The sequence below is a fragment of the Pavona decussata genome, unplaced genomic scaffold (genome assembly GCF_977016875.1).
Source record: "Pavona decussata unplaced genomic scaffold, jaPavDecu1.1 SCAFFOLD_72, whole genome shotgun sequence".
Taxonomy (NCBI): Eukaryota; Metazoa; Cnidaria; class Anthozoa; order Scleractinia; family Agariciidae; genus Pavona; species Pavona decussata.
The window spans coordinates 3,590,292-3,614,606 of NW_028145491.1; the positions used below are offsets into that span (position 1 = coordinate 3,590,292).

The window sequence follows — 24,315 nt, forward strand, 5'->3', positions numbered from 1 at the left end:
CACCACAGTTTAAAGTTTCCCTCCAACATTCTGGAATTCGATTACACAGGCAGATGTAACATAGGGAATTTGTTTTAAGACATGAACATCCCTTCCTCAGTTAATATATCTGACAATTTCGAATTCCTTACACCATTGTTATACAGTTCTTTATAAGAGAAAGGTTGTTATAAGGTGATTGTCCCAAGGAATAGGGTCTTTTATTCTTTTCTTGTCTTGGGAGTTTAGATAACAATTTCTTCCCAGGGACTTAATACCTCTTTGTTGAATTGCGTTAGGAGTGGAAACTTAGGCAAGGCTTTACTTTTAACGGGAAATTGCATTGAAAGAACAAGGAACCCCAACTGTTTGTAAAAGGCCCAATGGTATTGTCTTCCAGGACTCAGTCTCAGACGTTAAAAACCATTTCACCCAAACCTATTTCAAAGACTTATCGTAATCGTAATCAGGCGTATTGATTTTTGGTGGTTTGTGATTACACATAAAGTTTGATAACAGCTTGTTCACCTGATTGGCAAAATGATTAGGTACGCTAAGAATGGAAGAGACAAAAATAATTTTAGCGAGGGAAAGACTTTTACCAATTTTTATTTGAAAATCCCTCAAAGTTTTAGATCCCCTGAGGACCAGACATTAAACGAATTTTGTAGATCACTGTTTTATTATTAAACACATTGATAACAAAGCTCAGTTTTATTGCAGAAAAGCTGGAGACGGTCTTCCAAGGTTGTTACTTGTTTAAAGGGGTGTGTTTGAGTTTAGAGAGGTGGATGTTAATTAGAGAATCACACTAGAAAAAGTTCAGAATTATCAACCACCCACTAACAAGAGGGTGGCTGCTCAGTAGATGTTTGATTTTAGTGACTTTGTTATCACAGTGACAAGCACTGTTATTTCTTATATCAGGATTGTGCTGTCAAGTTTCTAAAAGAGAATGTTCTCCTAACGGTCTTGAAACTGAGAGAAAAATATGAAGGCTGTGATGCTGCTGGCAGAAAAGAACAGCAAGTTAGAGAGTAAGTTGTTGAGTTCTTCTCGTAACAGCTGTTCTTATGATTTAAACAGTCGCAAAAGACGTTCAGGAGGATGAGGAGATTTGTGGAAACAAATATGTAGTTGAGTATTGCAATGCCATTCCAATATAGAATCCTCTCTGTGTGTTAGACTGCAATGTGGATTTTTTGTTCTGGAACCTAGTCCATTGGTTGCTGGTGAACTTTTTAAAACAGATGGTAAAGTTATTCCTGTTTTGCGCACAGTATATCTCTCAAGCATCTTAAAGTTTCTACTTACTTGACAGAAACATAAAGAGAATCACTACAGTTTTCTTTGGAAAGCCGTTACCCTAAGAAAATTCACTGTGTCTATGGTATTATGCAACTTCAATCAATTGGGGCATGTAATCAGTAAAGGGTACTTACTTAAAGTGATGGAAAACCTTAATCTATGCAATTGCCATTTCTAACTTGTCTCAAAACAGCAATTGTTTGATTTGGACATTGCAAAGATCTTAATCTTTACTGACTTATAATCAGTCATCTGTTTGGTTTCCTCTAGGTACCAGCTCCAAATCCTGCTTCGAACAGAGATAGCAGCTCTTACAAATGCCGATGAAAACAGTTCCTTAGTTGAAGAGGTACCTGTTGTCAATTATGTTAAATACATGTATAGTACAATGCTCTTCTCTTACCAATTTCTCTGAAATAGCGTTTTGTACCTTGTGGCATTTAAGAAATTGTACATAGCACATTGTCACTCAATGATGCCAAGATAAAACCCACAGAATGAAATCCATTGTAACACAAGAATTTAACGCTTGACATGTACTCGTTTCATATTAATTTATGTTTCGGTGTAAGTTCAACTTTGACAGAATTACTTGAGATGGACTTCAATGTGGTTAACTAAATGCAAAGTGACTTGTGCAAGCGTAAATTAAGGCAAAAGACAACTAAGGGATTGATAGTCACAATGGAAAAAGAGTAAAGTCATTCGCTACTCTCAGTCACAACAGCTTGCCTGGAAATTATGTGATATATTCTTTGAAAAATCCATTACATAACATAGCACAAACATAGTCCACAACCTTGGCAACCACAAGTTTAAAATATCCTTTAACAGCTGACGATCTTTGGAGGATTAGGCCTGTCATGCTGAATTTTATTGCAATAAGGTTAGCAGTGCAGTGACTCTAAGGCAGATTTTGCACAAGAGTTTATCTTAATTTAGGAGTATTTGAATCAATATTTTATGGAAAAATTGAAATGTACTGTCCTGCTGAACATAAAGTGAGCTCATTAGATCAACATTTCTCCGTTTTGAAAGGGAAATAATTTCATTGCATGATAGAAATATTAAGAGGCATTCAGTGTTAAAACTTAATGGTTAATTTTTGATGGAAGGTACATTTCATTTTCTGTTTAAAAGGAAAAACATTTCAAGCAATACAAAGGCACATTTGTATGACTTCAGTTATTTTTATACTTCTCTTTCATCCATAGGTCTGTAGCGACCTGTGGCCAAGGAAATTCTTAGTTCATAACACAATTTCATCACCAAACATGAGACACCATATCATGTAGCAAGTTTGACCAAACAACCTTATGTTTGCGAAACAATCCAAATGGCCCTTGTTAAGTTATTGAGTTAAAACATATGCTTTAGTAAGCCAGACATGGTTCGTGTCTAATGCCATGTCTAATATTCCAAGGACCCTTCTGGGGATTGAGTCTACAAATTATACAATTCATGTAAGCTAACACAACATCTCCCCCTTTTTTGTTTGAAAGGGCAAACTTAAGTTTCAAACTAACAAAAACTTTAGTAAGTGACTACAAAATCTATCAAAACTAACTACGTAATGTCACCCCAAACCAAGATTTTTCTCACCTTTTAGTGAAAGCTTTATGACTCTCTCAGGCCTAGTGGCAAGAACAGGTGTTACAAGGGGCACTTGCAGATTTCCTTTCAAGTGAGGAATGTCAGTTTGCATAGGTGCCGTGTCCTTGTTTTTCAACCGGTGCTGAATTCACTGCAGTTGTCAGTCACTCCTGCTTCTCCAGATCCGGCATTGATGTTAGGTCCACTGGTTCCTTGTTACTGTGCTGGTGGGTGTTTCAACTTCATAGGACCGAGGTGTTGATTCTGCTTTCACCCCTTTTCCTGTGCGCTGAAGATCTTTCACCAAGACTTCCGTATCTCGTCCTATTGGAGACAGAGGCTTTGCTGGGTGTCTGCTGTTACAGTCAATCCACGTCACGTGTGACCAGTATTTTTGAAATTTGAACGGAGTTTGAAATTTACGTTAGTTTTGAACATCGCGAACAAGATTTCAGAGTTTCAATAGAAATCTTCCCCAGTTTATTGATGGTATAAAGCGATGAAGTTTTCTTTACATTACAGCATTAAGTATTTCAAGAATAACGATTGTTTCCCGACTTTTTTGAATATTTGTTTTTTCTTTTTTTTTTCAGTCAAAGCATCTTTTTTGGAAAGATTTCCAGAGAAATGTTCAACATTCCATTCAAATGCCGGACATTACAAAAAGGAATTTAAATGTTCATTGTTTTCATTCTCGGTGATGCTGGTCACTGGTTATGTGGATTGACTGTCATGTGCCCGGCGTAGTCAATCGAACGTTCGGTAATTGAACCCAATCGAACCGAGCGATTGGGTTCGATTGCGTTCGGTAATCAAACTTAATCGAACTCACAAAAAAATTTTGCCAATCGAACGCAATCAAACGTTTGGTAATCGAACAGTTCAACAATCGAACATAATGGAACACCTCAACGATCAGAAACACGAACCCGTTTCATCTGGTCTGAAACAAAGCGTTGCTCTGAAATCTATTGTTGGTCTGAAACCTACTTTGAGGTAATGAGGACACTTTTAGCGCCAGTAATAACTATTTTGTACACACTGTACTTTCCAGATTCAGTTGCAGTGGTCGTTTTATAGTTATCTAAGCGAAGCTTTAGCGACGACGGTATAAATCTTTTAAAAATATCCCCGTTCGGTGTTATCCCGAGCGATGTAAAGGCAGTTTACATGTTGTACTGAGCCGTTCATGTTATATTTTTATTGTGAATGAATCAATTTCGAATCAGCTAAACAATAAAGATTTTAGTTCATTGAAATTTGTTAATATCTCTCACACTTGCTCCTCTAGTTAAAACTCAGTTAAAGAGTGAATTCCTTCCAGTTCTACTAAGGGTTAATGCTTATCAATTTTGTATACCATTTTGTTTTTCTACCAAACCCAATCGAACCCAATCGCTCGATTGAGTTCGATTGGGTTCAGTAATCGAACTTAATGGAACTCACAAAAGAAGTTCCAGTTCGATTATGTTCGATTGCCGAACCAATCGAACTTCAATCGAACGATTGGGTTCGATTGGTTTTTGGTTCGGTTTCGTTCGATTGACTACGCCGGGCATATGGAAGTCAACCAATATAAATGCATAAATTATTATTAGTTATTATTATTAGCTTTTTAGGATCAGCATTAATTCCTTTGGAGCTTATGACGTGTCCAAGGAACTTGACACAGTTTGTGCTGAAGTTGCACTTTGCAAGATTAAGTGTCACACTGGCTTGTAACAGATGCATTCTTAACAGCCTCTACCTGGTCTCATGGGACCAAGATGTCATCTATGTTGCATTCTTCACCTATTAATCCCTCCAGGAACTGACTCATGTTTTTCTGGAATTTCTCTAAAGCAGAAACGTACCCATGGAGTAACAAACGTTGTCAATGGTCTTGATTCCAAGGCTAGTTTGATCTGCCAGAAACCTGATGTGGCATTCAGTTTTGTGAAGACTCTGGAACCTGCCAATCATCCCACTGCTTGAAGTGGATGGTTCTCTCTCTTGACATACACAATGAGCTTGCTCAGGTCTACACAGACTCTATTGCTTTTGGGAGTTACGACCATGGGTGCACACCAATCAGTGTGGTCTACTCTGGATGTGATGTCTGTTTCTAGCATTCTATCTAAATCCTCTTTCGTCTCCTGATACAGCAGTTGGGGCACTTTCCTTGGAACGGTCACTTGAAATGTTTGCATCATCTTTGAGTGTGATTCTGTAGCTGTCCTTCATGATTCCCAGTCCCCTGAACAGCTAAGGGTGTTTTTCAGCAACTATAGTCTTGAAGTCATCACTGCTCAAGCTGTTGAGTCAGCTTATCAGCCTCAGACATTCAGCTGGTTCTCTTCCCAACAGAGCTCTCTATAAATCTTCTAACACGTACACTTGTTCTCAAGCAAAGTTTTCTTGGACTTGTAATTCTGCTGTGACTGCTCCTAGGCAACTCAGATTCTGTTAACAAGGACCCATTAGCAACTTGGTAGTCTTCCTTAGCAATGGGGTTGGTGTCAGACTGTAGTACAGACTTAGTGGAATTGCAATTACATCCACTTTAAATTTGTCTGTTTGCCCAATTCAGTGTGACCTTTGCTTTCCACAAATCGCCTTCACCTCCTTGAACAGCAGCTAGTTGAGTAAGTTCACCCAAGAATCGTGCTGTGTGTCACAGAAGTTCAACTCACTCACTCTCTTGTCTGATTGAGATCTGCAAGCTTTTGCCCAGTGACCCACTTTGGAGCAGTTCATACAAAGCATCCTGGACATCTTCTGTCAGCAATCTTCTCAGCCTAGTGCTCTGCTTTGGGTTTCTTTTTCCAAACCCTGTCTGTAGCTTGCACTTCTTTTCCATTTCCTTTGGATAAATGATCCACACTAGCCAGTTGGGGCTCTGATATTTCCCTATGGGAAAATTTGTTGCTTTTTCAATATCTCAGACTGCATGGATTTTGAAATTGCCTTTTCCAAATTGAGCTTGGAATCTATCTGCAACTGTTCAGAGAGCTTTTTGTCTTTCAGCCCCACTACAATAATTTCTATCCCGGGTGGGATCTTCCTTAAGGGTGCTAAATTCACAGTACTTAGCCAGACAGTTCAAATTGGTAATAAAATTATTCTTTGACTCATTTTCCTTTTGGCTTCTAAGATTAAATTTAGCTTGCTCAAATATCGTGTTTCGTTTTATGACGAAGTAACTTTCAAACTTCTCTTTACAGTACAGAGTACAGTGTCATACTAAGCTACTATGTCATCGCCCATTGAATAAATTAAGGTATCTGCCTGGGTTTCACTGCCCTTTTTGTCAAGGCCAGTGAGTTTTTGGAATCTCTTAATCCATTCTAGCCATTTTGGGGGTTTGAAACTAAACTTGTCTGGTAGCAGAACTTGGAAATTTGTTGTACAGGCACTGCAACTTTCGGTTGTGCTACGCCGGCTTCGTATAACTTGTCTGCTACTTGTGGTTGTTCAGCTAGGACTCCAGCTCCATTTGGCACTCAGTTGCCCTTACTTCGGTAGTTTCTGATTTTTCTTCAGTTTTAAGGTTTTTGGAAACTGACCGCTGCCACCATATTAAGTTACCGGTATTGGGCTAAAACATATGCCTTAGTAAGCCACACATGTTTCCTGTCTAATGCGATGTTTTATAGTCCAAGAACCCCTGTGGTGTTGAGTGAACAAAAACACTTCACGTAAGCTAACACAACAGGTTGTTCTGCCAAGTATTTATTTAGTTTGATTTTTTATTTTTGTACCGGCACTCTACTCTGACCCATTGACAAATGGCCGTTTGACCTAGGACTAGTCTACAAAAAAATTGTAGAATTTGTCTGCACTCATCATTTGGGAATTTAAAAACCTGTTTGAAATTCACAATAACAGAAACTTTCCTCTTTCAAACAGTCTGACTCTGTTAGTGTAGAGCAGTTTGATTTTCTTTTGTCTCATTAAGAATAGCTTTTTTAAATCCAAATTGTATTCAGCATGTTGAATGCAGAACAGATTCTGCTCAAAAAAGTGTATTAGTTGGTGCCTTAAATCATTGAAATGTCCTTCTTCCTTCAGGCTAGTATAACAAATTTTAGATGTTTTCTGTGATATTGAATTTGCACTTGCAGAAGATCCAAAATGAGCATTCTTCGATTATTGGTTGCAGTGCATCCTAGTTTTGGAACGATTGTTTAGAGATTGATCTTGTGTTTACATAATATTACAAGAGCTGCCGCCCATATTTTTTTTGACGGTACAAAAGAGACACATTGTGGAAATCACAAAAAGGACTTACAAGTCTAAACCTGAACATTCTCAATAAGGCCTTTCTTCTTATCCTCAGATTCTAATGTTTCATTGGAAAATGTGAAAATCTTTGACATTTCTGCCAACTTGTCATCCCCTATGTAGTCACAGAGGCAATGGACGTAGATACACATATCACTGACAGGATGTTGTGGACTAAGATCCTTGTTTATGATCCTCATTAGATCATTTCTTTCTCTCTTGTTCTTATTTGAGTGCGTCTTCGAGGGAAATTTCATTATTGCAATGGCTCCTTGTCTTCTCTGCCTAGTGAGAAAAATCCTTTGACTTGACTTTTGGAATGTAATTCTTTCCTTTCGCAACGGCCTTGTGTGTTCCCCATTATCTAAAAAAACTGTTTAGTGACACATCCCGAGGTCAATTTTGGCTGACAAAAATTCTTTAACATTTATATTGCTGATTCTTGCTGACCTGACACCTTTTCCATGCAGAGCCCCTGGAGTCAAGTATCAAATCGTTTGTTTTGCAATCCAGTTTTTCCTCGTGTAGATGTATCAGTATGGCTGTGTTACTCTCTGGCTGGTCTATGGTTAATTTTGCCTGTACCAATTGTCTCTTAAGTTAGTCATACGCTGATTCAGAAAAAGTTTTTGTTGTCTTGGTTTGCAACATCAGGATGTAGTTCCTCCTCTCTAGACTTCTTTAAGACCCTTTGGTAGGAGGGCAGGGGTCAGAACACTTGAATTGCGCCTTCAGTTCTGCATTTATTGTTTGATCATAAAGGACATGTTTCCCGAGGCCTAGTCCACACGCTTTTGAAATGTGCACGATGTTTTCCTCATACATGGAATTGTGATACAAACTAAAGCAGTCAATTTTGTTAAACTACAAGATCTCATGTTCCTCCTTTAATAAACAGACACAAGCTGTTTTACCTTTCCATATTCCGTGCAGTACCTTTGAATTGCAGACTTCATTCTATCGCAAACATCCTCGCTGGTTCAGAAAAGTCATACCTGTAGATGTTTACCCTAGTTCGTTCAATAATATCTTAGGTCTACTTGGAATAAATGTGGTGGTATATTTTTTTATTATTCAACACATTGTGACACTGCGAAAATATGGTCATGGTGAACTCAATATACGTCGCCAGCACATAACAGATATCCTGCGATAAACGTAGTTTTCGTGTGTCGAGGAAAAAATGGCAGAGTGCTTTCAAAAAGTAATGACCTTGCAAGAACACCAAACTATTAATAACGCTGTTTTATACTGAACATAGAGAAAGCAACCATGTTTGCTGATAAGAATTATCATGGTTAGTGCAAAACCTTTCTGTGCTTACCTTTCTGTTTATGAACTGGCAAATTACAGTTCAGCAAAAACGTTTGATATTGATATTTTTGACAAGCCTTTTGGATTGTCCCGTGTCATAGCAAAGGCTCAGAAATTGCAAACAGTGCATGTATTTTCTTAGATTGGTTGTCTCTACTGTTAAATAAAGATCTTGACACCTCTTGAACAGATGAAGGAACCCACCTGAGAAAATCCGAGCTTGCACTGAAGTGCCTAGAGAAATTTTAGCTTTCTGGCAGACAAAAAGATAGGTGAAGTACAAAGCAATTGCTCTCAGAAGCATTAGAGCCGCCTGAAAAAACATTAAGTATCTTAACAGATCCAGAGTTCTTGCAAGCAACGAGGTACCACAGGCGTCCCAAGCTCACGTTTAGAGAAAGCGAAAAATTAATTATCTATTTATTCATATATGCGTCACGGCTGTGTGAGTTGGAACGTGACCTTTCATCTTACGCGGTGTTAGGTTACATGAGAACCGTTGAGAATTTGAGCGCTTTATAAGACGTTGTATGGGGAATAAAATATCGTTCATTTAGAACGCTTAATACATTAAAATATCCTCGTTTTTTACGTAAGATGATTAAAAAAAACTCACCTCTTGTGTGTCCGTTGTGCTTTTTCGTTATTTTCGCTGTTTTGGGCTTTTTATGCCACCACTGTTCTCTCCTTCATAAATGAACGATATTTTATTCCCCATACAACGTCTTATAAAGCGCTCAAATTCTCAACGCTTCTCATGTAACCTAACACCGCGTAAGATGAAAGGTCACGTTCCAACTCACACAGCCGTGACGCATATATGAATAAATAGATAATTAATTTTTCGCTTTCTCTAAACGTGAGCTTGGGATGCCTGTGGTCAAACACTGAGGAAAGATCGTGAAATTGCTTGCATAGTAAACGAAGAAATACTCACCCAAGAAATCGTTGAAAAGCTTTTCCAGTCTGTTCAGGCTGACACAACAAATCCTTTGCAGCTTTAAAATGCTGTCTAGTTTCAGCTTTCGAGGCTAGAAATTTGTGGAAAATTTTGCCAGTGATTAGTGCACTAGACGTTTACTCAATTTTTGATTTGATGCAAAACGCTCTCAATTTCAAACTAGAGCAAAGCTGCTGCTTTCATTAATGCTGGTCCTCGCGCGGGAAAATGTCACAAGTTTCTTTTTTTTTTTTGACAAATAAAGATCGCCTCCAGCTTTTCTGCTATAAACCTGTGCTTTGTTTTTCAATGTGTTGAATAATAAAACAATTATCCCGTCAATCTTGCAGAATATCACCTGATTTGGCCAACTCGGCCTACGGCCTCGTCGGCTAAGTATCAGGCGATATTCCACGCGATTTCGCAGGATAATATTGTTAAATATTATCCTGGGTTAAATATTATCCAGGGTCAACTCGTGATATAAGCACTTAGATTCCCTTTGCTGTGTCAGTCACTGATTAGTACATCATTCTCATTCATTCACCAGGCCTTAAAAAGTATTAAATACCATCTCATTTATTTCATTGCACATCTGCCACATATTGACATCCAGACCCTAGCAGGAAGCAGGATGTTGTCCCATAAACCTAGTTTAATAGCCTAACTCCCAGAGTCTCCTGTAGCTCAGTGGCAGAGCATGCAAGCTAGTAATCAGAAAGTCTATGATTCAACTCCTGATAGGCGCACTCTGATTTCCTTCTTCTGAGAATTCTCATTTATTCACCAGGCTTAAAATAATATATCATCACCTGTATTCCATCTCGCATATGCCACACACTGACATTCAGATCCTAGCCGTATGGAAGATGTTGTCTCATGAACCTAGTTTAATGGCCTTAGCTCTCACAAGTCTCCTGTAGTTCAGTGGTAGAGCATTTGACCTACATGTAGTTATCAGAATAACTTAGGTTTGACTCCTGATAGGAGCACTTGGATTTCCTTTTTCGAGTACACCTGTGTCACTCACAGAATAATATATCTTTCTTATACTGTGGGATTGCTAAATTGTGATACTAATTCTGATATCATTAATTTATCATTATTCAATATGATTAAAACAAACTGTCAGAAATAGTACTCTAAAGATTAACGTAATTATTAATTATGTAATGTCACGCAAATAGTTTGGCTCAAATCGAGTCCTTAACATTAAGAGATGAAGAGATTTTGAACTTGAAATGGTGTCATGATGACGCCGAAAACATCATTGAGGGTGCTGTGCTGAGGGTACTGGTAGGACCTTGTTGGACGGCAAAATTTTCCAAGACATTGTCAATGGTAAGGTCAAATTTTTGCAATTTGACTTTTATTTAGTGCAAAAAGCCCATCTCCTGCCAAATTAGACCTCTCTTGCTGATGGTTTCTTTTGATAAATGGTAACTGGCCGGGTGTCCTTAGTTATCAGCCAGAGAAACAAGGTGCTTGTTCTTCTACTGGAACCACGCAGTTCAGATACAGGTCGCTTCTTATCTACTTGTTCTTCTACTGGAACCACGCAGTTCAGCCACAGGTCGCTTCTTATCTACATGTATGGGCGTAAAAGAAGTATAAAAACAAATGAGTCAAACAAATGAGATTTTTGTACTCAGCTTACAATGTTTGACTTTTACACACGAAAAATGAAGGACATTCATTTTCCCTCGAAAATTGAAGGTTAATTTTAACACAGAATGCGTTTAAATCATTATTTTAGTCAATTAGCCCTGTGAAGGGCAAAATACATAATATGTGGAATCAAAAAATTACTGTTGTAAAAGCTAGTTTCCACAGTTGCGTGAAAATGCTAATTCTTCATTTCACTATTTTCCGCTAAAAACTGTGTCAAATACCTTTCAGATACTCTGTTTTTGTGGTTTCCTAGAACTTTGCTAGCTCACAAAATTTGTGTGCAATTTATTTGAATTTCTTCACGGTTCCTCTGATTTCCAGTTCATTTTGTTGGCTTGCAATGTGCTGACCGTTATGAGTTATCAAGCTTTCAAAAGGAGCGGTGGTGAACCCTTGTCAAGCACCTTTTACACTGTGTATGCACAGATAAAGTAGATGTTTCTGTGGACCATATTCCAAGAAGTAAACATATTAGCGAATGACATAACTGAAGACCAAAGCAAGTGTTTCGTTTTAACATCTCAAACAAAGTCTAAAAATTTATTGATTATGAAATGTGGTGAAAGTAAAGAACAGCTCACCTCCACCGACTGTTGGTTGACTGTTGACCCACAGATCACGACAGCTTACCAACAGGTCACCGACAAATTACAGACAGGTTACCAACAGTTGGTAACCTGGAAAAAAAATTGCCTTTAACACTAGATTACCGACTGGTTACCAACAGTGGGCAAGAAAAAAAAAATGACTAAAACACTCTGAAATCTAGCAGTTACCAAAAAAGCAACAAAGTTTTTTAACTTACCTTTACTCTACATACTTACTAAACAGTTCACCGGCAACTTACCAACAGTCTGCCGACAGTTGACTGACAGTCAGTGGAGGTGAGCTGTTTTTCACTTCTACCTGAAATGTTATATTTTTTCCGGGTCAATTATATTATCGCAAAAGTAATCAAGGTAAAAATGAAAAAAAAAATTTAAACAAAACAAAAGTGAAAAAGATTTTTGCAATACTATGATGTTCACATTGATTTAAACATGCTCGTTGAAAAAAAAAATTGGACCAAGTGATATTTACTCTCCACCAATGAATAGGTATCTAGAAATAGTTTACCTACCCAAAACGTTTGTCCAGTATCACGGGAAAAAAGTAAAATATTTAAAATTGTACTTGGCATGACCAAATGAATGTCAATTTTAAGGCATAATTTTAGGACCATTTGGAGATGATTTTTAAGTCGCACTTGTCAGGTATGATTACTGTATTTTATTTTCTCACTGTTCATCATCTGCTGAAACATAGTGGAGTTTTGCCTTGTTGCGTTGTTCGTGTTTCATTCAAAACACATGCACCACTCACTTTTGTCAGCATTGTTTGTGCATGATGACAGGGCACTGAACTAGTTTGGTTCTGAGGATGTCTGATATAATTGTTAGGTTCCAGTGAGTCAGAAATTTATTGAAGGAGATTCACTTTAGCAGGCAATCTGTGGACCAGAAGGGTGCGGGACATGTCTTAAAAGACCAGTAAACTAGTAGTGATATGTCAAATATTCTGTTTTACCTGTGCTTTATTCTTGGTGTTTTACTTGAAATGTCAAAAGTTTTCAAGGATATAATTCATGCTTTGCTCACATTACAATCTTTATGTTTGTGGGTGCAGGTGACTGTTTTGTTGCGAGCCATCTCATTCATGAAGGATCCAAATTTTCTTGCTGTGTATCTATGTGAAGTACTTCTTGACAGGTATTTTGTATCTTCTATGCTAGCAAGCTATAAACAGCCAAAGAAGTGTAATGAATCCCTGAAAGTATAGTGATGGAATTTGATATTAACAAAAATCCCCAACCCAAAGTAACAACTTCAAACGTGATTTGACTTTCTGTTGACAATAATGAAAACAAAACTTTCTGATGAATATGCTTGTAGCAGCGTGCCTGGCAGGTATTAGTGACCCCATGTGTCAATAGTGTTGATTACATAATGACCATTGTCTCTTCCCCCTTCCTCAGGTATAGCTACAGTCTTTCTAAGTTTTTGTGCAGTGTTTACGAGGGGCTTATGATGCGTCCTCCTAAACAATTGTTGACACCTTCAAAATGGTCCAGTGATGATGAGTCTCCAGTCAGACGCTCAGTAACCAGTACCTCCATTTCTACACAAATCGCTACTCAACCAAGGTAATATGTTCAAATATAAATGTTTATATCAGCAGGCTAAAATTTAAAATGAATAAGCAGGCTATTGAGATAGTTATGATAGTTTTGAGCTAAACAAACTGAATGGGAAGTAATAAACCTTGCACTTAGATGCTAAAAAGCACAAAAAATATGACCAGATCACCCAGACGATGTACAGGTTTCCACCGTTTAAGAATAAAGGCACGGTGCTGCTTGTGCCCCCCCCCCCCCCCCCTTCACCTTTGCCGTGGCTCTAGGGAACCTTCCTTTATGGTGGGAGATGTTTCAAGGAACTCTCTCTTTTTTTTTTTGCTGTTTATGTTGTAGAAACAGTGGTTGCCGTGTTCTCACCCATCATTTGAGTGCCAGTGATGTGGGTACAAAAAGGAGAGAAATTGTTGTGCCTGCAAAAGCTAAGCCAAAGGAGAGTGACAAGAAAAAGAAGGACAAACCTCAGGGTTCCATCAGTGCTGGAGGTTTGTCACACTAAGAAATATTGAATATTTGAAAGTGTACATGGTTTCATAAGCTGAAGTATTTCGGGATTCTCCAAAACTCCATGAGTGTATTTTACAGGTAAATCCGTTAGGGAAGGACAAATTCTTTCTTTTTTTTTTTCGTGTTTAGCCAGCTGTCACCATGACTACCCACTGGCTCTGGGTTACTTGTTCCAGACAGACTGACTAGATTTTGTAGAAAGCCCTGTGATCAGTGTTAAAGGTGACAAAATGTCACTACGGCTGGTTCATCGCTGTTTAGACATAACATCACCTCTTCATGCTATTGTCCCACTCTTGCATCATGCAGTAGCACTCCTTATCATACAGGTTGAATAAAAGTTTATTTCAGGGGTAGGGTGGGTGTGACGGTCCCCTTTAAATCCGGTATGAGTTTTTGGTTGGGTGTGGCTCATACACTCTAATTGTTTGGCTATGCAACCAGCTAGAGAGTGCTTTTCATAATCAAAATTTTAGATTTTCCATTGTGGCTGGTTCTTTTACTGGTCAAATCTTACGACAATAACAACGACAACAAGGCATCGTTTTGAAACTCAAAGTGTCACTTGTAGCATGGAAAGCTGTAAGCGTAAGATGCGGTTTAATAATTAGTGTTTCTGATGCTGAATGTTAATTGCATTTTTTGTTATGTAAAAGAGAAGGAAATAGTTTTTTCCGATTAAAACGAAACATTAAAAAAGACAGCATCTTAAAACATAACCTTAAATGGGAAGCACTACAAGAATTTTAGTTGCAAACATCCTTCCAATAAGAAGCCCAGCTCTTTCAAGCTGTTCTTATTGTCAACCCCAACCATATGATTTCGAAAGGCAGAATTCCTTCTAATAGTGACCTGCACAATGTTAAACTCTAAATTTCCTGCTTGCAGCTTTAAACAGGAAGAAAGACAAGAATGTAAGAGGCCATAAAACACCTGTTAAGCTGGTCAGACGAAATCTTTTCATGGGAACAGAAACAACTGACAAAAATGATTCAACTGTCAAAGTACCAAAGGAAATGAAACTACCAGAGGAAGGGAAAATTAATCAAGGAAGTCACCGGTTTCATAGAAGGAATACTGTAGGTACGTTGCTTTATTGCTCATATGGTGTTATGTACAATCTTTCATTCAACAAAACGTTGCTTTATATGATTTTTGTTCAAACCTTAAACAAAATTAACTGTGACAATTTTTTTTTCATAAAGTAGTCATTTGTTTCGATTATGTTGATTGTCAGGTAATTAAGTAATCATATTTAGTCATTTCTAAGTGGTACAGGTGAACGGGAAGGGTTACTTAACTGACGCAAGTTGTAATTAACGTTTATAAAGAAATTGCGGTGCTGCGTAGAGGGGGGAGTGAAACTAATGTCAATGTTTTATTTTTTATTTTTTTTTTTATCAAATGATTAAATAAGGTAAATTGGCCATCGCAGAGATACAAAACTGACGTTTTGAGTGCAACGCCTTTGTCAGACCTTATCAAGGAATTATGAGTTGTGTGCTCACTGGCAGCCCAAACATAGTATCTGTGACAAGGTTTATTTACAGATTTGAAGACGTTGGTTGGATCGTAGTGGTATATGTATAGCTAGAGTAATTAACAATAATAGTGCACCTCAAGACGGTTTTACAAGAGATCAATTAAGACAATGGACAGTAGTTCCCTTGCTGAGCAGATTTCTCAAAGATCCCACTTAACAATCCAAAAACCCTATCATTACCCCGTGAATCTGTGTGGTGGGGTATTTTTTGAATGTTTGGGTGATTTTTGGGTATATTTGGGAGAAGTAGTTTTTTTTTTAGAAGGATTGGTTAAATTAAGAGAAATAAGAAATATTGAAGATTTAGTGAAGTTTTAAAATTAGAATTGGTAGTTAATAATTAATAGACGGATACCAAGTTAGTCCACTAGCAACCTGGGGTGCTCTTGTGTGGGTATCAACTGTCTGTTGGTGTTCCAAAAATCATTTTCTTTCTTCTATCCCTTCTTAAAACCTCTTTAAATTTCATCCAAATTTAGGTAAATTGCCCCCTTAAAGGGGGACAAGAACATAGCTTTCGAAACATTTACATCGAATTTACAGTGCCAGATACATCCATCTGAAGTGGATGCGAGTTAAAACGCGCCTTTTATCATGTTAATATAACAATAAAAAAAATGAAAAATAATTTGAGCAAAATGCTCCCCCGTCTCTGCTCCCCCCTACCCCCCTCATTGGGGTAGAGTTACTGGGCGCAGAGTCTCTGCAGAGTCCCATCCTCACTGGTCCACCCGCACGAGGAAGCTCTTAATAACCTGATGATGCCGAAAACATTATATAAGACGCGACAGCGTCTTTTGCTCCCATGCGGGACACATTTTCTTAGATGTGCACGAGGCACAGCCTCGTTTAGGTGCGAAGCTTGTTTTCGTCCTATAATGTCATTAAATTACTGTTTTCATTCACAACTCTGGCAGAAGTCTTGAACTCGTGGATTTCTTTACATCTTTTAGGTTGATGTCGATTACATCAACGATTTTCTTGAAAATGTTCGTCTTAAGCTTCGACAGAAGGAGGCTGGAGCTCGTATCAAAGGGTGAATTAATAACAACTCTGGCTGCACGATTTTGTAATTTTTTGCAGCTTTGCACTCAAATAGCAACTCAGACAGTCCCAAACTGGACTGCAGTAATCAAAATGTGGTAATATTAAAGCGTTATAAACTCGAATAGCGAATAGCAGTATCCATGGAAATAAAGGGTCCCATGTGTTTTAGAGCCCCTATGGCTGAGGAGACTTTCCTGCAAATCTCATTGACATGTTCTGACCAAGAAAGTTGAGCGTCGATAGTATGATCAACCTGTTTTGATCACTTTCTTGTCAATACTGATCTCAATCTCCTCACATACTGCTGGGGGTAGCCCTGCGATGGACTAGCATCCCATTTAGGGGGAAGTGACAATACTCCTAGTTGCTTCATGTTACAGAAACCGGGCTAAGCCCAGGCTGTGTGGGCCACTAAGGCTCTAGTGCGACTTTACCTATGTCAGAAAGAAGGTTGTTCCTTAAACAATGAACACCTCCTTACACTGTGGGTTTGTTTTGCGGACTGTATCAGGTGCTGTGATGTCAGCCGAATGCAAGTGTTTGACTGGCTTTGTAGAATGTTGCACATGGCTGCATTTTTGTATTACATCGAACAGGAAGTAAGGTCCGGAAAGATAAAACTGTTACATTCGACCTTTTCTCGGATGGGGAGGTCAGGCTTTGCTCAAACGACTGGGAGAATCTTACAAAAGTTTCACATGAAAACTGTGAAGGCTAATTTTCTAGTGAAAGCTGCCGTTTGGGTCGGGGCTTTGTTTAACAAGCTGCCTTTAGGGACTATGCTGGTACTTCTTTGACTCATGGGACACTTGACCAAAGTTGTAATTGTTACAATAAAAGAATTTTTTGACTATTGGAACAACCTGTGTATAGTTTTACAAGGGCACCTGAATGTGATCAAGATTCTCTTTCCTCATAACCTGGATATTATGAATTTGATGAAGAAGATTCTCCTCCACCAGAAAATTTGGAATTTGATGAAGACGATTATCCGCCACCTCCTCTTCCTCCTCCTTTTCCTCCTCCTCCTCCTCCTCCTCCTCCCAAGAAAGTAGGGTAATCCAACCGAAAATGAATTAACTGATCTTGTTCTATGGATGGGGTCTGACGGAACTTTAAAAAAGAAGAAAAGAAATCAACTCAAGGCGATTTCCAGCATTTGATGGACATTTAAAAGGGGCAACAAAGGTGGCAAAAACTTCTGCTATCGCCTATTGAAAAAACGGTTGCAATAAAAACAACATTCCCGACATAAATGATAGCCATTTCAATCGTAATTGAGGCGGGGAAATGTTCTTGATATAGAAAATGAACCATCCAAGTGAATGGGTGAAATTTTATGATGTCAGAAGAAGGGAAGTGCTACAAACAAGGGAACAACGTGATCAATGATAGGAACAATGGGTTGATTGGTATAACGCATTTTTGCTGGTGAACTGCGTTCTCAAAACCACAGCAGATGGAGCTGCAAATACAGCGGACATCCCATCTTCAACAATCAATGGGGTTTTCTCGTTGATGAACAAACTCGTCAAATCAAGTGAAAAAAAAAACCCATCCATACAACACGGGCAACATTCACAACGCTGCTTTCAGCTGACTTCAGTGATGATTACATGAGAAGTGCAGCACACGTATCGTTCTGGTTTCTCATCACAGGCGACACAAATGTCATAGACGATTCTGCAATAAATCTTGGCATCACAACATCACATCACAAAATTTTGGCATCACATCACAAAATTTAAAAAAAAAAAAAAGGTAACTGCTGGCAAATGAGAGGAAGGCTATTGATACAATTGTCCCTCTCAACAGATACTTCTTCTTTGAGGAACTGTTGGACAAGCAGGTATCCTACAATGGCTTTGGTTATTGCGTTTGACCTTCAGAGTGATGCTGACCTTATTTGGCAAAACAGTAGCACAGCTAGATGAGATTTTGTAAGGACCTATGAGCTGTGGGTCATAATGCTCAAATTTACATCAATAGGGTCAACTTGCTGTGGGCGAGCCGTCGATGTTCACAGGCGTGAGATTTTGACATCTGCATCAAGGAAAGATTCAAAAGGTTTTTGGCAAATTACCACTTGGATCAAAAATGCAAAACATGTCTCGGTGTTTATCCAACAGACATGCAAGATGAATGCATTAATGCAGAATCCTTATTTCTTTGATACCTTTGAATTTGGTGGGGATAATTCAGCAAAACTGAGAACTCGTCGCCTTCAGTATGGAAGCAACGACTTTTATCCAGAAATTGACTATAATGAGAGCTCAAGGTGAGGATACTAATAATGTGATGAAATACCAATACCCAAAAAAATGACAACAACACTGGTGTGCAGTTGTTTCAGTCCAACTGTGAGACTATCCAGTCATCTATTTTTTGACCAATGAGCCGAAACAACTTGTCTTTCACTATAAGTTGCGTATCTCAAAGAATATACTGATTGTGAAGAGCAAAACACATAACTTGTAAATGAATAATGGACGATTTCCAATGTTTGGTTTATTTTAAAAAGAAGAAAATCGAAACTCTATTTTGAACTTACTCCATACACCAGAAGTTTGCAAGGTTTGTGGCTGTTGGCCTTTTGAAATGCTACAAAAAAAACAGTCAAAATCAATGGGGCACCATCTCCGAAACATGGTAAAACAATAGCAATTTCCAATAAAATGCATTTGAAAAAACTGTCGAGGTTCTGAAGAGGTTTTGCAAAGGCCAAAAAAAAGGCGTTAACCCGACTTACTAATGGTTGGAAAGTAGGAAAAAATCCGCTTCAAAGATTATGTGAAGACTTTTCACATCACAACAAAGGGCTTCAAATTGGGGAAATCGACGAAATGAAACTTAGAATGCATACATTAAGCTCTTGACAAATGTAACGGAAAACAGATTACTTGTGGAACAAAAATTTATATCCCCCAAAACAGAGGTTTCACCATCCGATTACCTTTGTATTGGAAAATGTTACCACCATAGAGTAAGTGATCGCATATATTCTTTGCAAAGGAATTGATTAGGGGCTCATGGAAACTTCAATTCATGTCAAAATTGTGGAGGTAAATCAAGATGACTTCCAACAGAAGTGAAACAAAAATGTTGCCAGTGTAAAAGAGAATGATGTGGAAAAGGAGGGAAAATTGAGGATGAATGAAGAAGAAAACTTTATCTTGAACCAAGATAAAATGACCCAATATTATTCCTTCACACCAAATCTATCTGAATCACAACTTTCCAAGCTTCGAAAAGCTTATAATGAAACTATACCTGCCAACTCTCACGCATTATGCATTACGCGTCTTCACATAATCATTAGGGACCTTACGAAAACACGACGGCGACGGGAACGAGAACGCCACAAAACAAAAGGCTTAATGAGCAAAAACAATCGCTATGCACGTGCGTTTTAAGTTTTAGTACATTTCTCTGCCGTCTTATGCAAAACAACAACGTGAAATGACCAAATTCAAGGTTTTGTAGAGAACGTGAACCCACCACGGTGAATTTTTCATTTTCTTTCTTAACTTGAACGCCACTCCTACCAATTTGGTTCCTGGGTAGCTTGTCCGCGTTTGTGTAGAAGTTGAACGAGTTAAAATAATCGCGAAGTAGCACAAGCGAAATAAAGTTTTATTTTCAAGTGACGTTTTCGTTGGCGTTGCCGTCTTGCATTCGTTAAGTCCCTATTATGCGTGAGTCTCACGCCTGCGGACTATAGAAATCAATCTCAAGCATAGAGGACAATTTCTCACCCCTGACAAACAAATCCAGACGATTTGTTCTTTAACACGATTAACTAGTATACCGGAGCGGCAGTGAATGCTGCCTTGGGGAGGCAGGTGAGTGCTGTTATTATGAGAATAAGAAGGGCAGGTTGAAAGAGTTCAAAATGACCCATAGTGCCTATGTGAAACGGGAAAATGCAGTGATGACGAGAAACGTGTATAACAACGGAAATGTGTATTTATTGGCATGTTGAAAGTACAAAGGAAACAGAACTTACAATTGGGGATGTACAATAAATTGTAGTGTGATTTTACTTAACGGTGGAACAGACTTTTGAGTACTGTTACTAAGTAGTTAGCATTCCTAAAACGCCCTCTATTAGAGTGATTACATAAAACCTGTGAAACAGCTACAAGGCTAAAAATATCGGACATTTGAAATGTTGTTTCCTGTTGCACTTGTTTATTAGTTTACTGACCTTGCAGTGAACACAATGATTCGCCTAAATAAAAATCTGATAGAAAATAAAATGTTGTTTACATGTCAAGCATGTCATTGAAAACGACTAACATCCAGTAAAACATTTGAAATGCGTATGTTATTCACATATTCATGACTTAAGCTGAGCTAAAATGCAGTTTTGCCCTGCTGAAAAAATATAATCAAAAGATTGCACGATTGGAATTTAAATACGCTGTCTCAGCGATTTCGGCCCGGCCGGCTGCGAGAGTTCTGAAACATAGCTAAATATGAATAATTCTTCTACAAATAAAGTCCTTGTATGCATTATTTGCGTTTCGCATGAGGTAGTGTTCAAATTATAGTGTGAGTACGTAGCTTAAGTGTCTACGTTTTGTATTAAAAATGAACAAAGTTGGAAATAATCAACGCAGATAGCTTACGTAATCAACAACATTCAAGAATTTGCCTTCGCTTTTCCCTCGAGGATATACCTGACGCTGAAATTGCAAATGTATTGCGTTCTGAGATTAAAAGAGATGCAGTTTAGAAAATATAAACGAAGTAGAAACATTCCGCAAAATCAGGGGCATCTAAAACGACAAAAAATACTCACCTTGATTTCCCTCCCTTGCTCTGTCCGAAACCAGGGACTGGAAAAAGCAAAGCAGCGCGTTGCATTGTGGTGCCCACAAAATTAACCACAGTGCCTTTTTCCTTTGATCTTTGCGCGACCACAATCCTTTGCATTTTGCAAGAAAGCTCCCGCAAGGCCCCATAAGTATATTTCTGTGCCGATCAGAGTTGCTGCCTTGCCCGGTCGCTTCAGGCTCCCTCGCTGCGGCAGTAATAACAAAAGTTCGATTAAATTTCCCCCTGAAAAGGGGCTCTTAAAATGTGGACTTTGTGTCCTAGCTATATTACAACCACACTACACACGCACTTAAATTTTTGCAAAAGCTTTCAAACGTCTACAATCAGTTCGAATCAGAAGTGTTCCAAGGTCGTCGGAACATCTTCGGACATTTTCGGCAACGTTCAGAAATCTTCGGAAGTGGCTGGGACGTTTTTGGAAATCCTGGTCATGACAAGACGAAAATCTCACACATTTGACTCAGAAAAAGTTGGCAGGTATATGAAACTGATGTGTCACATTAAGATGAAGTAGTGATGAAATCAACCTGATTTAAACTCACATAAATGAAATCAAGAAGTGACACTTTAATGGAGTTGGCTGTATTTGAATATCAGCAAGACATCTGGAAAACAATTCAAGGAGGGAGTCTATGAAGTACCCTTTTTGATGAAACCTGCTGCAAAGGCGCTTGCAGCTACAGGCTTAACGTTTGGTGCAGAAAAGGCGTTGAAGAAAATATTTGGGTGTGCTCACTCACAAGGCATTGAATTGTATGAACTTGCACCGAAACTGCAACCGCAGGAGAAATAATTGATCAGACTTTCTCAAATGTCAGGGTATTGACTATTGGTGCGAGCTCGGGTCAAAAAGGTGGTTTTCTATGTTTGCTTGCCTCTATTTGGATTCTCACAATTGATCTTGTAAATAAAGTAATGTGGGGCCTTGAAGAACAGCAACAAACAATCCGATTTGTTGGCAGGCCTTGCTAGAAGATGGTGCAACTTACACCAAATCCAAATCAAAGGCATTTTTTTTTTTCTAGAAATGAGATGAGCAAATGTCATTCACCCAACATTTTCACTCTTGATGATCTTGGGTCACGAGGGACTCATTGGGTGTGTTGTTTCTTTGATGGTGTATTTGAGGAGTTTGATTCTTGAAGGGTGCCACAGAATCAGCTTCCAAGATGTGCTTTGTCTCTTCTCTAAGGACCATCTTTGTTTACAGGAAAAAGTTGTGAAAGAATTCTTTTCAAAAACTACTATCTTAACTTCTTAACAAATATGAATGAAGGTTTTTGCCTCAAATAAAATAATTTCATACCAATTGTCCTTGAAAAAGGTTGGGAGTGGAGTACTCTATTGGGAGGTCTTGTTGTGTGACATCATCTGCTTCAAAAAAGCGGGTCACACATGTGCAAGTAAAAGTCACACCCCTTTTCCCCAAAAATTGTGCAACACCTGCAGAATCTCTATATATTTATTTCTGTAAATCTAAATCTTTAGAGATTGGTTAGAAATCTTGGAACATTAGAAATATATCTATAGATTATATTCTTTCTGGAGAGATAAGGTTGCCAACTTTTAGCTAGAAAATCTTTTTAAAAAGAGCTGTGCTACTGGTAAAAGTATAATTAGGTTGGTATTGCGTTCTACTGTTTGGAGAAGAATCCTGCAGTGATAATTTTAATTACTTTAAAGACCAATTTCGATGTATCAAAAGTTTAACTTGGCTCTGAGACAGCTTATGTGAATAAGACTAAAAATAAGATATTTTTTTGTGGACCTCGATATGATTTCCTTTGTTTTATTCCCTGAAGCAGTAGTGCCAAGGAGGAATGTCATGATATTGACTTATGTCTGTTAGTGTTGTAAAATTGTTATCATTTCTTGTAGGGTCGCTTTCAAAAACTGCTGTCCAAGAGACGCCAGCTCACAAACAAGTCTCCCATGCTCTGTGGAGTAAACAGGATCGTGCCAGGTTAGATTTCATGCAAAAAACAAGAGCATTGTGCATGACAGAACAAAATACTATAGTGTCACATGCGGGTGTCAGCAGGTTAACGTTCTACATGGCTTGGATGCACAATTTCTGTCTCATGTCCAGGAAAAGGTAGAGGATTTCATCTATTTAAATCCAAAAAAGCTCACTTGAAAACATGCATAAAAAGTGCTGGTGGTCCCTCCATTGCACATACTGATGTTTTTGTTGTGACAGCTCCTACATTAGTGTAAACAGACATCTCTGTTCTCGTTTCAACACTGTAAATTAATGCAGGCAGGGTCTGTTTTCAAGAAGGTAGGGTAACAAAGTATTAGACTTACTGTAGCGAGATGGCTCCCCTTAAGCACTCGTGTTCCTTCTTTTTTTAACTGGTCTGTATACAAGGCAGCCTCTCCAGTCTGCTACTCGGGCGAGCAGTCTGGATAACGTTTCCCCTTGTAAACATGTCAGGAATGGATTACCTAGCCTACCTGCATCAACTTTTCACTGGTCTCCAGAATTAAAATTTGAATTTCATACCCACAAATTGGGTAAATCTCGACATTAAATATACCATTAAATCAAAATTCTTGTACAGGAAGATAAAATCTCCTCAGGCTGATGTACTGTGGACTTAAATAATTTTCTGTGCGAGTTGCTTGTTGGTTCAACTGAAGCAAAGCGCTTGAGCTGTCACAGCTTCTGGACATAGCAATTCTATATGTATATCAATCCACTTGTTCTTCAGGAAACGTTCCCGAGCCTACACAGAGGTACATGTCTTAGAAGAGTCACCATTAAAAGAAATTCAAGCAGGTAAATAACAAATACACAACTCTGGCCTTGTAGACATTGCTATTACGGACACCCCGATAATACGAACAACAGCTAAATCCCCCAAAAAATAAATTAAAGACGTTTGACTGAAATAAATTTCCGCTACTACGTGATCTTGCTGTTTAGGACACTAACCCGCGGTCCCCAGGGTGTCCACAGTAGGCTGATTTAGCAACAGAACGGGAACATCAGTTGACAAAGGCGCGCGCATCAAGAATGCCCATATATAGTCGAAATAGACCTGCATCCAGACTATTCCGCGCGCTCTCGCGTCCTCAAATGACGTTCCCGTTCTGTTGCTAAATCAGCCTAATAAAAAGAGTTGTATGTAA

At 38.5% G+C, this 24,315-nt stretch overlaps 1 protein-coding gene and 1 long non-coding RNA gene across 2 annotated transcripts in view; one reads left to right on the forward strand and one right to left on the reverse strand.

The window, feature by feature from the left end:
* Window positions 1-24,315, reverse strand: part of LOC146477026 (uncharacterized) — a 310,708-nt gene that overhangs the window by 253,060 nt on the left and 33,333 nt on the right. The gene's annotated exons all lie outside the window — the stretch shown is intronic.
* The window catches only part of LOC146477035 (treslin-like), an 88,428-nt gene that overhangs the window by 59,708 nt on the left and 4,405 nt on the right, over window positions 1-24,315 (forward strand). Inside the window, exons 10-17 of the mRNA XM_085114083.1 lie at window positions 907-1,016; window positions 1,558-1,636; window positions 12,734-12,816; window positions 13,083-13,250; window positions 13,578-13,726; window positions 14,637-14,831; window positions 23,059-23,143; window positions 23,895-23,962. Coding sequence (XP_084970209.1) covers window positions 907-1,016; window positions 1,558-1,636; window positions 12,734-12,816; window positions 13,083-13,250; window positions 13,578-13,726; window positions 14,637-14,831; window positions 23,059-23,143; window positions 23,895-23,962 — 937 coding nt within the window. The remainder of the gene's footprint in view (window positions 1-906; window positions 1,017-1,557; window positions 1,637-12,733; window positions 12,817-13,082; window positions 13,251-13,577; window positions 13,727-14,636; window positions 14,832-23,058; window positions 23,144-23,894; window positions 23,963-24,315) is intronic.